Source organism: Saccopteryx leptura, chromosome 1 (assembly GCF_036850995.1).
Source record: "Saccopteryx leptura isolate mSacLep1 chromosome 1, mSacLep1_pri_phased_curated, whole genome shotgun sequence".
In the NCBI taxonomy this organism is placed as follows: domain Eukaryota; kingdom Metazoa; phylum Chordata; class Mammalia; order Chiroptera; family Emballonuridae; genus Saccopteryx; species Saccopteryx leptura.
Genome location: NC_089503.1, coordinates 256,160,750 through 256,178,923, shown reverse-complemented (window position 1 = coordinate 256,178,923; position 18,174 = coordinate 256,160,750). Strand labels below are relative to the sequence as shown.

The window sequence follows — 18,174 nt, the reverse complement described above, 5'->3', positions numbered from 1 at the left end:
TTTCACTATCTGGTCCCTTACAGAAGTTTGCACCCCAGAATTAGAGGTTAGATTTTCATCTCTTATCAAAAAACTCATTCTAATTTTATACCCTGCTTCCATCCAACCTTTATTGACCACCTACCATGTACGTAAGCCCTAGTAATATATAATCAATAAAATAAGGCCTGGGCCCTGGCAGGGTTGCTCAGCAGATTGAGTGTCTTCCCAGCATGTCACACAGCAGTTGAGGGTTCCATCGTGGGTTCAATCCCAGGTCAGGGCACATACGAGAAGCAGCCAGTAAGTGTACAACTAAATGGCACAATGAAATAAAATAACAAATTGATCCTGTCTCTCCCTCTCTCAAATCATTACAAAATTTTAAAAAAATAAAATAAGGCCTGAGCCCTTTTGGAGGTCACAGCTGGGGCCGTGGATGGGAATTTATTTGTTTTATTTAACTTAATATTTCTGTAACACTTATAATGTTCCACTCACTGTTCTAGGCATTTTTCAAACGTTTAATCCTTGTAACAACCCTATGAGGCAAATGCTATACTATCCCGCATTTTACAGATGTGGCAATTGAGGCTCAGAGAGGGGGAGTCACTTGCATAACAGCACAAGCAAGTAGCAGCACTGGTCAATGAATCTAGCCAAGATGGCTCCCAAAGCCACAAAGCTGTGTGGGCTCTTGTTTAGAATCCCTTGATCTAAGATGCAGATTGGAGGACCTACATGTAAACATTACCCATATAGTCCCCAGACCACAGGAGGGGAAACAAGGCTGACTTGTCCTCTAAAGCCCCTTTATCTAGCCCTGCCTGGTCAATGCTCTCTCCCAGACTCTCTGCACCGGAACTTTTATCATCCCACACCCCCCCCCCAGAAACAGGCTGTGGCATTTGACCAAGGTCACCTAGCTCCAATGGGATGGGCTAAGATTTGAAGGCAGCTTCTTTCGCTGCCAAATCTGTCCTTTGTACCACATTTAGAGCCCTCCAGAACAACTTAAAACAGGCAAGAACAGTCTTCTTGGGTAGCCAAAGAATCCATTTGCTTTTAAAAGTGGCATTTCACCCTGGCCAATTGATTCAGTGGTAGAGTGTCAGCCATCTTTGTGGAAGTCCCAGGTTCCATATCCAGTCAGGGCACACAGGAGAAGCACCAATCTGCTTCTCCACCCTACCTGCTCTCCTCTCTTTCTCTCTTTTTCCCTCTCCCCCTCCCGCAGCCATGGCTCAATTGGTTCGAGCAAGTAGGTCCAGGTGCTGAGGATGGCTCCATGGCCTCATCTCAGGGGGTAAAATAGTTTGGTTGCTGAGCAATGGAGCAATGGCCCCAGATGGGCAGAGCATCACCCCATAGGGGGCTTGCCAGGTAGACCCTGACTGGGGTGCATGCGGGAGTCTGCCTCTCACTTAATTTTTTAAAAAGTGGCATTTCTGGGAGATGGTAGATTATTTTTTGCCTGCACTGTCACCCATTTTTTGTATGGTCTGGTCTGGGGGTTATAAGACCTGTCCCCTTTCCCAGAGGGGCTATGACAAATTGAAAATGTTAGAAGTTACGAAATTATTTTATTTCATTTTATCCCAATTTGGCCTCATTTAAGCCAGTTCTAGGGGCCAGGATTTAGAGATTAGAGTGTTTGTGCCACATTTGCCTTCAGGATTTCATTGATTTCATTCTGAACTCATCTCAGGCTGGACACAGACAAGTTCAGCAGATATCGAGTGACTTCTACCTGCAAAGCTCTGTGCTGAATGATTCCAAACATTCAAGGATCAATAAGAAAGAGAGCTCAGCTTCATGGAGTTTAATGTCTGAAGGGCAGGGAAAAGCTTAATGGTCACACTTCATTCATTCATTCATTCATTCATTCTACTATGTGCCACTCACTTCGAAATTCATGATCTTACAAGGGCAGGATTTAAGAGCTTGGACTCTAGACTCAGACAGATCTGGGTTTCAAGGTTGGTTCTGCCCTCTTCACTTCATTATTTTCCTTTCTGTTCCTCAGTTGCTTCCCATGGGAAATGGGTGCTGCAGTGAGGACCTCAGAAGCTCATATCCGAAGCATCTTGGCCCAGGCCTGGGCCCATAGTGGTTGTGAGATAAATGGGGACTGATCTCTGTGTATATAATCGCTTGTCTTCATGTCTGCCTCCTCCTCCAGGCAAGTCCTTTGAGTACTACCGCATACAGAACTTGGAAACAGAGGATGCTCTGGGCAGAAAACTAAACAAGAAATGGGGTTCACTTGCTATAAAGGTGCTTGCAAGTCTCCACGCCAGATACATAGACAGGCCATCTATGGCCCTGGTTCAAGTTCCAAAAAATCAGTTCACTCAACAAACATAGGTACTTTCTATGCACTGGGCACTTTTTTAAGCACTGGGAACCCCAGGGTGCACAAGGAAGATGATACACCCTACCCTCATGCTTTTGGCAGTCCAATTTAGAAGGAAACACATAATTGTAAATAATGAACAGAGTGTGTGATCCACAGTGACTGGAAGGGGTGGAGGGGGGTCTGCATAAGGAACTGGCATCTGTGCTGAGACTGGAATGCAAGAAAGAGCCAGCCACATGACAAGGGGGTTCCAGACAGATGGAATAGCAAAGCAAAAGCCCTGAGGTGAAAACGCAGGGAACAGAAGGAAGGTCCGTGAGACCTGAACAAGGAGAGAGTAATAATGGCGGAAGCGTAGGCAGAGATGGGTGGAAACAGTGAAGAGATTCTGGAGAGACAATTCACAGATACTATCAAGAGAACCCTGATGTGATGTGATGGTGGCAGAAAAAAAGATGGGAATCAGCAGTGGGCAAGATGGTGATGGGGGGGGGGGGGCTGGTTCACAAGCTGCTTGTTCCAAAGACCAGCGTGGAGAATCTGAAAGATCATATGGAATGGGGACACATCTCTGGGAGTCTCCCAGGCTTCTCATAGCTGGCCACACCCAAAGCTACTAATTCAGAGGACAAATGAGGGTCTTTCTGCACTAAAAACCAACCAGCTGCACTGAAAAAGAAACTCCCTAGAACCAGACCTATTTTTTTTTTAATATCATCTAAGCTAGAAAGGTCCAACTGCCTCTCTTGAAAAAGGAAGGGGAAAAAAGTGCTCTGATTCCCAAGCAGGTCTTCTTGAAAGGTCAGACTTCAGTTTAACTGTGATGTCTAAACAACTCGCTATTCTTTTGCTGCTGCTTTTTTTTTTTTTTTTTTTTTTTTTTTTACCTGTGTAAACTCAGGACTCCAGTTGTTTAACAGCTTACCCTCCCTGGAATCATAGTCCACTGCTATCAAGGCTTACTGTGCACCTGTACCCTTCTAAATGTTTGCCCTATAATAATGCATTGAATCTCATCTTTGTAAGAACCCAAGAGGCAGGTGCTACTGCTACTTCCACTTTATAGACAGGGAAACTAAGGCACAGAGTTGATGTGCCCCAACACCCTGCCCCCCCAAGTCCCAAGTCAGCAACAGGCAGAGCCCGGATTTGAACAGCTATGTTGTCTGACTCCCATACCAGAAATTCAGCCACACCCCAGACCAAAGCCACACGGGCCCCACACTTGACCTCAGGACCCACCTGAAACGCTTCAGTCTTCCAAGAGCCCTTCAGCACCCTAACTCCCACCAGTTCGTCTTTACCAAGCCCCTTGTGCATCAAAAAAGAAATCGCTATACATGTACTAATTGAGTATTACATCATGAAAACTGGATTCTTACTTTGGGTCTGCCTTCCATTTTTCAGAACACTGTCCCCCGGGAGTAGGAAGAAGGAGGCTGGGAGATGGGAACTCCTGGAGGGTGAACCGACTGCTTCCCGCCTCCGCTTGGAGGCCACAGCGCCACCTGGTGGATAGTTGTGGAAACTGCAGGCAAGGGGGAGAAAGGTTCCCCTGACCTCGGTCATGACCAGAGCCAGGCACTCACTGTTCTAGGACAGGGGTCCTCGAACTTCTGTAAAGGGCCTGAGAGTAAATATTTTTGGCTTTGCAGGCCACTCTCTTTTACAGATTCAACTCTGCCGCTATAGCATAATTGTAGCCACAAACAATATGTTTATATCTACACAAACCAACCAGTCTGTATTCCGATAAAACTTCATGGACATTGAAGTTTGAATTTTGTAGAATTTTCACATATGAACAATATTATTCTTCTTTTGATTTTCTCCCAACCACTTAAATATGTAAAAATCTTTCTGAGGGTTAAGAAAAGGCCATACCAAAACAGGTGTCCGGCTGGAATCGGCACCCTGACTTTGGCTTGTTGGCCCCTATTCTAGAAGCTGGGGACTTAGCAAAGAACAAACCAGACAAAAATTTCTGCCTTCATGGAGCTAGTGCATAGAATAAAATCAATAAAATAAAAACAAAATATGTCATACACATGAGTTGGTCATCTGTGCTAATGGGACAAATAAAGTAGGGCAAGGGGAATAGATATTTATAGGGCTGCATTTTTAAAAAATTTATTTTTATTTATTTATTCATTTTAGAGGAGAGAGAGAGAGAGAGAGAGAGAGAGAGAGAGAAGAGGAGGAGGAGCAGGAAGCATCAATTTCCATACATGCCTTGACCAGGTAAACCTAGGGTTTTGAACCAGTGAACTCAGCGTTTGAGGTCGACACTTGATCCACTGTACCACCACAAGTCAGGCTATAGGGGCTGCATTTAAATAGGGTAGTGAGAAAAGGCTTGTTGAGGAGGAGACCTTTAAGAAAAGGTTGGAAGTGGCACAGAAGGAGCCATGTAGCTATCTGGGGGGAAAGCATTTCCACCAAAAGGAATAGCCAATGCAAAGGTCCTGAGGCAGAACTACCCTGATGTGTTTGATAAACAGTGGTGAGGCTCAGGTGGCTGGAGCAGAGTAAGTGAGGGGGAGAGGAGGAACGGGGGAAAGCAGAGAGGTAACACGTAGATCACACAAGCCTTGAGGACTGTGGGGAGGACTTGGTTTTTTCCCCAAGAGAGGTGAAAGCCAAGGAAAACCTCGATTCATCTCAACAATCATTGAGATCACATGCAGTTTGATCACCTCTCTTTGGGGTTTGGTGGCATTAGTCACTTTACTAACAGTCCCATAGAATTCTTAAATAATCTTAATTTTCCCATTGAAAACGATGGAACTATCTTTGGGCATTAAAGACGGAGGGAGTGGGAGGGGGGCAGAGAATAAATAGGAAAATTGATTCACTAAAAGAATCCATTTCTGCCTGACCAGGCAGTGGCGCAGTGGATAGAGCATCAGACTGGGATGCCGAGGACCCAGGTTCGAGACCCCGAGGTCGCCAGCTTGAGCGCGGGCTCATCTGGTTTGAGCAAAAAGCTTACCAGCTTGAACCCAAGGTCGCTGGCTCCAGCAAGGGGTTCTTGGTCTGCTGAAGGCCCGCGGTCAAGGCACATATGAGAAAGCAATCAATGAACAACTAAGGTGTCGCAATGTGCAATGAAAAACTGATGCTTTTCATCTCTCTGTTCCTGTCTGTCTATCCCTCTCTCTGACTCTCTCTAACTCTGTAAAAAAAGAAAAAAGCAGTCCCCACCTTGGGGGCTGTTGTAAAAAACAAAAAGAATCCATTTCTCCTATTCCTCACCTTCCATGCCCCCTCCTGCCTGCATAGGCCGTAGGGACCGGGACAGTTCAGGCCACCCAGTCCAGGCTAGCTGGTGACCTGCAGGATGGCTGGGTCTGAGCCCTCACATCATAGAAATGGCCAGTTCTGGCCTGGAAGTCAAGGTCACACCATCCCTGTCCTGGCTTGGCCCTCAGATGCCTCAGTAATATTGGTAACCTGTTTGTCTCTCTGCAGAAACAGTAAAATAATAGTAATAACAATAAGAACAACAATACCTGCTCTGGCTGCCACACGAGACTCTGTGCAGAGTAGAACACAGAAACACTTTGGAAAAGAATGACACGCAGCATAACCTATTTATCACAATTGGTGATGAGGGTTAAATGAGTTTGTATATAAAGGACTTGGAGCTGTGCCCTGCAGAGAGCAAATACTCCATAACTACTGGTTATTTTTATTATCATCACAGCACAATAAGTATATATTATTCACGGTACTCATTGCAGTTCGCTTAGCTCTCCCCTCCCTGCTCACCATTCTCCCGCCCACCTCCTGTATTCGCTGAGGAGGACAAAGAGGGCAGCTTAGAATCTGGCTGTTAGACCGAGGTCCACAGGGAGCAGCAACATCGACCCTACCTGGGAGCCCACTGGGAAGAAATTCAGAATCCTGGGCCTTTAACAAGATCCCACGGGGGTTCCAAATGTAATAAAGTATGGGAAGAACTCGCCTGGACAGATTTTCTTTGGGGTGGCCCTTCCAGTCCCCCAGGCCTTGTGCAGTACCCACCCCCAACACTCCTCCTGCTTGTCATCATCTGCTTGGTGTTGGTTTTTCCTGCTAGGTGGGCAGTGTTGTTCTGGGAAGGGTGGACTGGTGACTGATGTGTCTCCAAGGCCCTCCATTGAAGTAAGTACAGAAGTGGTATCCTAAAAATTGGCGAAAGAGAGAAGTAAAGGGAGAGAAGGAGGAAGGGAAGGAAAAGAGGGAGGGGTGAAGAGGTGAGGAAAGGAGAATGTAAGGGGTAGAAGGGAGGGGAAGGACGAGAAAAAGGAGGGATGGAAGAAGGGTAAATAAGGAGGGAGGGAGGCAAGAAAAGAGAGATGAAGAAGTGAGAAAGAGATAAACCTGCTAGGGATAAAGGAGAGGAGAAAAGAGGGATAAAAGGGAAGGGGAGGAGAGTGACAGAGAGGAGGGGATGGAAGGAGAAAGGGCACAGGTATGAGGAAGAGTGATAGTGTGGGGAAAGAGGAGAAGGGAGGGAAGAGGAAGGAGGGAGAAAAAATGAGAGGGAGAGGTGAAGGGGAAAGAAAAGGAACCCATGTAGGGGAGGCAGCATCTCCTCACTCCACTCTGGGTATAAGAACCTCCAAAGTGAGTCAGGGCCACCACCAGGGAGCACACCTGTGGAAGTGTGGAACCAAATACTCAAACTTCCATTTCTGTTATTGTTTCATCTAAAACAAAGGAAAGCATTGGCTTTCTTAATCCTTAATGTATGGTTGATCCAAGTCTACTTAGCCAGTTGGCAGCCCCTCTCACTCATTCTCACTGGCTGTGCTCATTCAACAGTTATTTACTGAACACCTACTGGTTACCAGCCTGGTCTCAGGCACTCGGGACACAGCAGCAAACAAGACAGATAAGCATCCCCACCAGGGACATTCTAATGGGAGAGAGAGACCAGAAACAAGATAAATAACCATGATGGCCATAGTGATGTACCACAGTCTGTTTAGACCTGTGTCGATAGGCTGATGGATTTGGATATTGGCTGGTGAAGTGGAAGATTTCTGTCTAGAAAGAGCAAGGGTTAAAAAAAAAAGAGCAAGGGTTGAAGAAATATAAACGAGAGCAGAAAGGAGTGGGGAGAAATGGCAAAATTGGGACTCTGCCCCTTCCTGGCACTAGGATTCCATCAGTCATAGGAAGAAGTGAAAATGGTGGTGAGTTCATGCAACCTCTATCAAAAGGCAACCAAATAACATTCTGAATTTTCAAAAAGATGTTTTGTGTTATGGAATCCCACTTATTGTGATCACTTCACCTTGGTGTGTACCATACCCAACGGGATTCCTATGATGGGCAAAGCCACGCAGTTAGTAGGATGCAAAAGTTTTCAGACAATTCAGAAAGGGGCATATTCTATAGGACAATTGACCTGGTTTATTCCATGAATCAATGGGATAGGGAAAAGGGGTCAGAGTATAGACTAAATAAGTAACGGTATAGAACAAGCAAAAAAGATAAACATAGAATTACCATCAACCCAGCAATTCCTCTTCAGGGCATACACCCAGAAGAGTTGAAAGCAGGGCTTTGAATAGATATTTATGCACCTGTGTTCATGGCAGCATTATTCACAATGGCCAAAATGTTGAAAGCAACCCAAGTGTCTGTTTACAGATGACTGGATAAACAAAATTTGGTATATCCATACAATGGAATATTAGTCCTTAAAAGAAAGGAAATTCTAACACAGCTACCACATGGATGAACCTGAGGATATTATGTTGAGTAAAATAAGCCAGTCTCAAAAGGATAAATATGATATGATTACATTTATATGAGGTTCATACAGAAGTCAAATTCTTTTTTTTTTCTTTTTTAGAGAGAGACAGACAGGAAGGGAGAGAGATGAGAAGCATGAACTCATAGTTGCATCACTTTAGTTGTTCATTGATGGCTTCTCATATGTGCCTTGACTGAAGGGCTCCAGTGAAGCCAGTGACCCCTTGCTCAAGCCAGCAGCCATGGGATCATCTCGATGATTCCATGCTCAAGCTGGAGACCCTGCACTCAAGCTAGTGAGCCTGCACTGAAGGCAGTGACCTCAGGGTTTCTAACCTCAGCATTCCAAGTTGACGCTCTAACCACTGCACCATCATTAGATTGAAGTCAAATTCATAGAAAAAGAAAATAGAATGGTGGGTCCCAGGGGCTGAGGGTCGGGGAGATGGGAAGTTATGTTTAATGAGAACAAAATTTTATTTTGAGAAGATACAAAAGTTTTGAAGATGGATGGTAACAGGTGTACAACAATGTCACCATATTAATACCACTGAACTAGACTCTTAAAAATAGTTAAGATGGTAAATTTTATGTTATGTGTATTTCACCATAATAATAATAATAATAAAAGACATATGACAACAAAATACAGTACACAGACCTTCTTGATTTGAAGAAATCAACTATAAAAACACAAGCAAGGAAATTTAAATGTGGACTGGAAATTAGATAACATAAAATTTTATTGTTGATTTTGTAAGTTTGATATTGGTAAGAAAATGCCTGTGTGCTTTAGAGGTGTAATCTGAAGTTTGTAAAATCATATAAAGTCTGACATTTGCTTTAAAATAGCACAGAAAATAAGAAAGAGGAAAATGGCTTAAGATACTAACCTGGCAAAATTCTAATAATTATTAAATTTGGGTGATGGGTATAGGGTGTTTACTGTGCTCTTCTCTCTACTCTTAATGTATTTGAACACTTTCAGAATAAAATGCTTACAAAACACAGTATTCAAAAAGTAAAGGCAAACTTCTAAAACATGAGGGCAAAAGTGTTTGTACCATTAAATTTTTAAAATTAAAATATTTTTAAAATACTCATTGACATCTTACCTTTTTAATAGTTTTATATATTTTATAGTGCATATAATAAATACAGTAAAATACATACTTATATAATTAATAAATAAAAATGTATATGTTATGGGTGTGTTGAAAATGTGTTTGTTTTACTATTAGGAGTAGGAGTTCAGAAGTTTGAAGATTATGGCTATAAAAATTCATTGAGGCCTTGGCCAGTTGTCTCAGTGGTAGAGTGCTGGCCTGGTCTGTGGATGTCCCAGGTTTGATTCCTAGTCAGGGCACACAGAAGTACCCATCTGCTTCTCCACCCTTACCCTTCTTGCTTATATCTCTTTGTCTCTCTCTCTCTTCCCCTCCTGTAGCCATGGCTCGATTGGAGTAAGTTGGCCCTGGGAGCTGAGGATGGCTCCACAGCCTCCACCTCAGGCACTAAGAAGAGCTCGGTTGCTGAGCAGCAGAGCAATGTTCCAGAGGAGCAGAACATCGCCCCCTAGTGGGCTTGCTGGGTGGATCATGGCCAGGGCACATGTGGGAGTCTGTCTCTGCTTCTCCTCCTCTCACTGAATAAAGAAAAAAGAAGGTTGTGGCAGAAATGGGATCTTAAACCAGGTCTCCTGATTCTGAGTTCCTGCCATCTCTTATTGTAGAAAATCTTTGAACAAGTGGTTAAGAGCTCAAGTTTAAGAGTCTGACAGCCCCTAGGTTTGAATCCTAGTTCTACCACTTCCTAGCTGCAAACCCACAGGCACTTACCAAACCTCTCTCAGCCTCCATTTCTCCATCTGCACATTGAAGGATCTACTGCATGGCTGAGTTAAGAAAAGGCAACAAGGCCCTGGCTGATTGGCTCAGTGGATAGAGCATCAGCCCAGCATATGAATGTCCTGGGTTCAATCCCCAGTCAGGGCACACAGGAGAAGCGACTATCTACCTCTCTTCTCCTCCCTCTCTCCCTTCTTTCTCTCTTTTGCTCTTACAGCCAGTGGCTCTATTTTTTCGAGCATTGGCCCTGGGTGCTGAGGATAGCTTGGTTGGCCCAAGCATTGGCCTCAGGCACTAGGGATAGCTCGGTTGATTACAGCATTCGCACCAGACAGGGGTTTCCATCTGGACCAGTCGGGGTGTGTGTGGGAGTCTGTCTATCTCCCCTCCTCTCACTTAAAAAAAAAAAGCAATAAAATCACAAATTTCTGGCATACAGTAGGTGCCCAATAAGCATTAGCTGTCAATTATTATAAATTATATTTAATAATTTTCCTTGGGCAACAAGGTTTTAAAAATATTTTTATTAACTTTTGAGAGACATTGATTTATGTTCCACTTATTTATGTATTCATTGGTTGATTCTTGTATGAGCCTGACTGAGGATTGAGCCCACAACCTCAGCATATTGAAGCAATGTTCTAACAAACTGAGCTACCCACCAGGGTCCGAAAGAGCAGGGTTTTTTTGTTTTTGGGTTTTTTGGGGGTTTTTGTAAATTGTTTGATTTACTGACCCTCCCCTAAAAATCTCTTCTCAGCAAGTCTGCAGAAATAACTCATTTTAGCCCCTTAGAGAAGCCTCACTGTTTCTAACAGAACTAATTAATTTCTTTTTAAAAAGAAAATGAAAGCATACAAGATGAGAATGAAAATAAACAGAGACTAAAGAGGGCAGGAGGAGGAGAAAGGTGAGTTCTGGAGAGGGGTTAATAGAAGAGTGGTGTTTAGCATTGCTGCTACAGATATAAGGGGCACTCTGGTTATTTATGGAACAACGAATGGTTGGATGGATGGATGGATGGATGGATGGATGGATGGATGGATGGATGGATGGGTGGGTGGGTGGGTGGATGGATGGATGGATGGATGGATGGATGGGTGGATGGATGGGTGGGTGGATGGATGAATAAGTGAATGAGTGGATGGAGGGATGGGTGGGTAGTTGGGTGGATGGGTGCCTAAGTGGATGCATGGAAAGGAGAAAGTCAAAAGGACCACAGTGTGGGATAATAGATAAAGCTTTGTCACCAGCATTGCCTTTCTATGATGCTAGAATATGCCACCAGATGTCAGACTAACCTCAGGAAACTGCCTCAGAGACCATCCTGTCATCACCTTTCTTACTCACCCTGAGCCCTTCCTGGCTCATTTGGATCATTCATCATTCAGTTTTGTTGTGCCCTGCATGTACATTGCCCTCATCAGCACACCCAGAACCCCACTGGCATTGATAACGCACTGCCCTTCCAGCAGGTGGGAAATAGGAAAAGCCTGATGGATAGCTGTGCAGTGGCCGAGATGGTGTCGCTAACTCCCAGAGTCAGGCTGGAGCACGGAGAGGGGATCTCAGGGTCACCAGGAGTGATCAGTATCCGAGTCAGCCTCAGCTCCAATCGCCCTGAAATAAGTATCACATCCCACCTTCCTGATCTCTGCCCAAGAATCCACCCAGCTCTGAGCCTTTGCCTGAGAAAAGGAAAAAGAAAAAAAGAAAGGTACCAGCTCACCCGCCTCTGTAACCAGAGCTGAACTTTCACACAAACTTCCTTCAGTCCTCCAGCAGCCTAGAAAGAGCGATTTCCCGAGAGAGGCTGTGAGCCCAGGGAGGCCACTAGCCCGAAAGTCCACCCCTTGACCCCACAGCCACTCCCAGGAGAAGACCCACTTTCAGAGCAATGAGAAAGGGGGGCCAGGCCCAGAGTCTCCAGAGCCATTTGTTCTTCCAACCCCCTCTCTACCTTCATTACAAACTTGTCTTCTGCCCCAAACCCATAGGTTGAGAAGAGCTATTCCTGCTTTTCCCCCAGAAAGTGGCATTTCTCAGCAGGGTTCAGGAACACAATCCCATTGGAAAGATCTGCAAACCCTCCCAGGTCCCCACGCAGGATCCTCTGAGAATGCCTCACTTCCCCTACAGCGAGCCCCTTTGTTGCCACATCATGAGATGCCCCCGGGGTTCACAAGGGGCCTTGAGGCAGCTGATATTGATGTGCAAGGAAGGAGTTGAGGGTATTGGCAAGCCAGCACAGCCACAAACACCACCCCCACCAAATTCTGCCAGAAATGAGCTTCGCCTGACCCCCAGAGGCGCCGTGCACAGCCCCCTACCCTGGGCCCCTGCCCGGAGTTGGGGCTGGCCGTCCACCCCGTGCATACTCACTCCCATTCCTTCCTCCTGGCCTGCGGGGTGCTGTGGATTTTGTGCGCTTGGTGGGCCAAGATGACATCCCGGTGGTCCACCAGGCCACCCCGCCGCTTCAGAGGGGGTCCCTCGCAGCTGCTGTTCATCCGACGGGACTGTGGGACCTGCGAGGAGCTGGGTGGGCCCAAGGAAGCCAGACCTGGGGGCCCCAAGCCACCGTTGTGCAAGGTGTCATAATAACTGTGAGGGGAGAACATGGGATCCAGGACCCAGGAGGACTTCGACATCCATGAGCCTCGCTCAAAAATCTCAGGGTCTTCTGCCTCTGGCACAGGGTGAAACTAGAGAAGAGAGAGAGAGGGAGAGAGAGAGGGGCGAGAATGAGGGAGATGCAGAGAGAGCAAATACAGGGACAGGAGAGGTGGCAAATCAAGGGCAGAACAGTGACCAGACAGCCTCCTACACAGGAAGTCAAAATACACCCCAGGCCCGGCCCACTGGGATTTAGAATTTCCTTGGCAACTCGGGGCAGGAAAGCCAGTTCTTAGAAGCTGCCTGGCAACCGATGCAGGTGATGGAGTGAAAGGCCATGAGCTGTGTCCCGGACACACGCTCCACCTCAGAGGCGCCAGCTGCAGAGGACTCAACGCTGGATTTCTCAGCATCTCAGTGTTCCCTTCAGCAAAATGGGCATCAGGAGCCTGCTTGGTCAGGATCCTCTGATCCTTGGGCACTGCGAGCTCCAGAGAGTCATGTAGAAAACTGAAATAGTGAGTTCGAGTGTCAGCTTTAAAATCCACATGGGCGTGGCCAGCCTTCTGCTCCTTAGCTGGTTTTTGAAAAGAGAAAAGGTGCAAGTTCGTAGCACTAACGAAGGTTTCAGGTAGATACTCAACACCAGAGGAACTCAGAGCCCCAAGAAGAGCTTTGTGTCTATCCTACTCACTTATTCACTCAACAAATGCTGAGTGAGGCCACTAAGTGCCAGCCCTGTATGGGCCACTGGGGACACAGCTGTGCGTGATAGACAAATGTCTCCCTGCATCATGGAATGGACATTTTCAAGAGGGGAGAATGGGCAATGAACAAAATAAGTATGTTATGTAGAGATTAGGAGATGAAAAGTGCTATAGAGAGAAGTTAAACAAGAAAGGTGTATTTATTCTCTGGGCTGCTAAAACAAAGTGCCACAGACCAGGCAGTTTACACAATAGACATTTCCTTTCATCATAGTGCTGGAGGCTACAAGTCTGAATGAAGGGGTCCTCAGAAGGAGGATTTCTTTTGAGGCCTTGCTCCTTGGCTTGTGAATGACCCTCTTCTCCCTGTGACTTCACATCATCTTTCCTGTGTATGTCTGTGTCCTAACCTCCTCTTCTTATAAGGACACCAGTCATATTGGATTAGGACCTCATTTTGCCTTAATTACTTCTCTAAAGATCTACCTCCAAATACGGTCATAATTCTGGGGTGCTGGGGTTAGAACTTTGACATATAAATTCATGGGAGACACAACTCAGCCCAGAACTGATAAGAAGTGTTGGGTGGACTGGTTACTATATTAAATAGGGAGTCAGAGATGGTGTTGCTGAAGAAATGACATCTGAGCAGAGACTTTAGGAGGTGATGTAGTAGCCATATGGTATAGGAAAGAGTGTTCCAGGCAGCAGGAACAGTATGTGCAAGAGTCCTGAGGCAAGGTCATGTGTGAATTGCTCAAAGAACAAGAAGGAGCCCAGGGTATCTATGAGTGACCAAGGAAGAGAATAGAGGAGATGACAGTGACTGCACAGGAACTAAAGGACCACGGGGAAAACTTTTCTTGGTTCTCCTTAGAATGAGACAGTTCATAGCTTTTGAAATGCACACCTCACCTGGCAGCATATTTTTAATCCCAAACTGATTTTCCCTCCTATCATTAGCCTCTTTGTGTTTGTTCAAGAAAAGCAAACCCACTGGAAGGCCAACATGAATGAAATAGAATTAGGAGATTAAACCTCATACAAATATTGCATAAGTCATCTCAACACCCGCAAGTGTAAGGAGATGGGTGCAGAGAACGAGGCCGCTACCAGGTTGCAAATAAAAAAAAAATGGGTGTGGGAATAGAGGTTTAGCAACCTCCTGACTGTTTCCTCTCTCCCTGCTAGAGGCATTAGCAGACATGATAGTTCTCCCAGCCTCCCTTAAGTAGATAGATAACTTGATACATTTTCTTTCCAAATATTGTAACTAATGGAGTTTAACAGATCTATCCTCCCTGATGCCATTTACTCCCCTGAAACCTTACTCATAATCACCTACTATCCCTGTGTTTATAAAGTCTGTGTTTTTCCAAATATATTCCTCTTACATAGAAAAAAATTCTGTTATTCCTTCTATAAGCACTTACACATGGAGGGCATTTTGTTTCCCATTTTACAGCAATGGAACTAAGGACAGAAGGCAGTTAGTGTAGCATTTCTACCTCCAGGAAGGAGTCATCCCTCCCCTGCCAAAACCCCAGAGACCAGACACAGAGAAACACCTTGATGGAAAAAGATTCAGGCACCGACAGAAACGGTATTTGTACCTGGGAAGGTGGGAAGAGGAGGAGAAAAGACGAGAGCGAAGGCACACACCCAAAGTGACGTCTTCTGAGACATCCACAAGCTCCTCCCGAGAAAGGAGGTTCCATCCCCACCCCTGCCATACAGTGCATGGTGCCTAGTCTCCCATCTCATTACAGGACCCCGATTTACCCTGACGACCAAACCAGAAGTTATCACTCAGAGTTCCTCACTTTCTTTCACTCCCTGAGTCAAATCTATCAGCAAGTCCCATCCACTCTCCTCCAAAACATATCCTGCATCCCATCACCTCCCACCACCGCACGGCTGCCCTCCTCGCTCACCTGGTCTCAGGCAGTCTCCTCTCCTGGGTCAGTCAGCTTCCCCAAGCCCCAATCTCAACCTGCATTCTGTTCCTCTCTGAAACATCTTCCACTTTATAATAATAAAAGCCACACCCTACAGGGCTGCCCCATCTCTCTCATCTCATCCCCACCCTTCTCCTGTTGTCCTCTAAGCCAGGGGTCCCCAAACTTTTTACACAGGAGGCCAGTTCACTGTCCCTCAGACCGTTGGAGGGCCGGACTATAAAAAAAACTATGAACAAATCCCTATGCACACTGCACATATCTTATTTTAAAGTAAAAAACAAAACGGGAACAAATACAATATTTAAAATAAAAAACAAGTAAATTTAAATCAAGAAACTGACCAGAATTTCAATGGGAACTATGGGCCTGCTTTTGGCTAATGAGATGGTCAATGTGCTCCTCTCACTGACCACCAGTGAAAGAGGTGCCCCTTCCAGAAGTGCAGCGGGGGCCGGATAAATGGCCTCAGGGGGCCGCATGTGGCCCGCGGGCCATAGTTTGGGGACCCCTGCTCTAAGCTCTGGACTCAATGGCCTCCTCATATTCCTGGTCTCTGCTGAGTTCACTCAACCTTTGTACCTGCTGTTCCTTTTTCCTAGAATGCTGGTCCTCATCTCCAGTGGGTCAGTCCCTCTCATCATTCAGGGCTGTAGTTAGGTGCAGGCACTCCCATCATGTCCTGCACTGAAGTCTCTCTCTGGGAATAGTACTTATGTGTGGGCTTCAGTAACATCTGCCTCCACATGATGTCAGCACCACATGATAAGGATCTTCTGTCTTCTTTGCCACTGTGTCCCTGACAACTTAAGTATTTCTTACATGAATGAATGAATGAATGAATGAATGAATGAATGAATGAATGAATGAATGAATAGCAATAGGAATGGGTCTACCCAGGAAATCATCATCAAGTCCATTGCAAACTGCTGCCTGAGGTCTAGGACTTCTGCTAAGTAGGGAAGGGATGAAGTGTGGTGGGAAGGAAGATGTATTCTGGTGCCAGGTCTGACCTCAGCACACAATCAGCTAGCTGTGTGGTTCCCAGCAAAGTACTTAACCCTCAGCCCTGGCCGGTTGGCTCAGCGGTAGAGCGGCGGCCTGGCGTGCGGGGGACCCGGGTTCGATTCCCAGCCAGGGCACATAGGAGAAGCGCCCATTTGCTTCTCCACCCCCCACCCCCTCCTTCCTCTCTGTCTCTCTCTTCCCCTCCCTCAGCCAAGGCTCCATTGGAGCAAAGATGGCCCGGGCGCTGGGGATGGCTCCTTGGCCTCTGCCCCAGGCGCTAGAGTGGCTCTGGTCGTGGCAGAGCGACGCCCCGGAGGGGCAGAGCATCGCCCCCTGGTGGGCAGAGCGTCGCCCCTAGTGGGCGTGCCGGGTGGATCCCGGTCAGGCGCATGCGGGAGTCTGTCTGGTTGTCTCTCCCCGTTTCCAGCTTCAGAAAAATACAAAAAAAAAAAAAAAAAAAAAAAGTACTTAACCCTCTGAGTCTTCTGTACAATGATATCATCGTGGTGGGTCGGTCAGCTCTCCAGTGACAAGGCAGCACCTTGAGCACAGGACGGGGCCAAGGAAAGTGTTTGGTCAACACTAGCTCTTGTGTTGACATTTCAGCTGGTGGGCGGAGCCTGGTGGCCATGGGAAGAGGGGACAGCTGCTCTAACAACCCCGTCAATTACGCTCTGCAGAGCCCTCACCAAGAGTTCCACCGTAACTCCAGCTGTCCTGTGTGTACACATGAGAAACAAAGCTGGCCAACAGGAGCTTCCCAGCTGGGTATCCCTCTTTGGCACCTGCCAGGCCCCATGACCAGGTGTGCTGTTCTCTCTCTCTGTCCAACCATAACACAGAGGACACGGCAAAGCACATGGGGTCAGCTTCTCCTAAAAACAGCCAGGTTCCATGAACATACAGTTCCAAGAGAAGGCAGTGAAGGAAAGCAAATAGAAGAGAACACGTGGCATTAAGCCTGAGGCCACAGAAAGCCTTTTATTTAATGCAATAAGAACAGAACTCTCCAGAAGCACCAGGTGTTGCTTGTATCTGCCACTTTCCCGAATCCAAACTGAAGTCACACCTGAGATGGGGGCTGACCCCCAACTCCATGCCTATACCAGCCTGAGTTGCCATGGCAACCACATGGTGCCTGCAGGTGCTCCGGATTAATACGGGCTGGTTCAGGAGCCACAGGAGAGGAGCAGGGAGGGAAAGGCTGCAAGGAAACCTGGGGGCCTTCTGTGACTCACCTCATGTGGATGGGGGACCAGACTTCCCCACCCACAGATAGAACAAATGCTAATAACTGGAAAAGCAGCTTTTTCTAGGGTAAAAACCAGTAAAAAGATATGGCACTTAGCAAAAAATATAAAAGAGGAAAAACATTCTCTAAATCTTTGAAAGCTCATTATACACATTAGAAAGGCACATGACACCTGGCCTGAACTGGCACAGTGCAGAGGGCCCCGACCTGGAACGCTGAGGTCTCTGGTCCGAAACCTTGGGCTTGCCCGGTCAAAGCCCATACAACAAGCAAGCGATGAACAACTAAAATGAAGCAACTGTAGGTTGATACTTCTTGCACTCTCCACCTCTCCGTAAAATTAATAAATAAAAAATCTTTAAAAAAGGAAAAAAAAGACACGTGATGCTCCTAAGGAGTGGATGAGGACTCAGAAATATCCATGAAGTCCTTCAGCCAGGATATAAAATTAAAGCCGGGCAAGGGCATGTCACCCAACAAGCCTTCAGTTTATTCACTGGGGTAGGAGGATGTCTTTTTCCTCCTGTCTGAGAGAAAAATTTAAAAAACTAAAATTGGCCGGGTAGTTTCACTCTGGAGTTCAAGTAGCCACAAAAAGCTATGTTCGTAAAGCTCTATTTATAGTAGCTCAAAACAGAAAACAACCCAAAGGTCCATCAACAAGAAAATAGACAAACAAGTTGTGGTTCATCCAAAAGAC

General features: G+C 46.2%; 1 protein-coding gene across 1 annotated transcript in view; it reads right to left on the bottom strand.

The window, feature by feature from the left end:
- CACNA1A (calcium voltage-gated channel subunit alpha1 A) overlaps nt 1–18,174 on the bottom strand; it is a 350,805-nt gene that overhangs the window by 321,231 nt on the left and 11,400 nt on the right. Inside the window, exon 2 of the mRNA XM_066347671.1 lies at nt 12,316–12,638. Within this exon, the coding sequence (XP_066203768.1) occupies nt 12,316–12,584 (269 nt within the window). The 5' untranslated portion in view covers nt 12,585–12,638. The remainder of the gene's footprint in view (nt 1–12,315; nt 12,639–18,174) is intronic.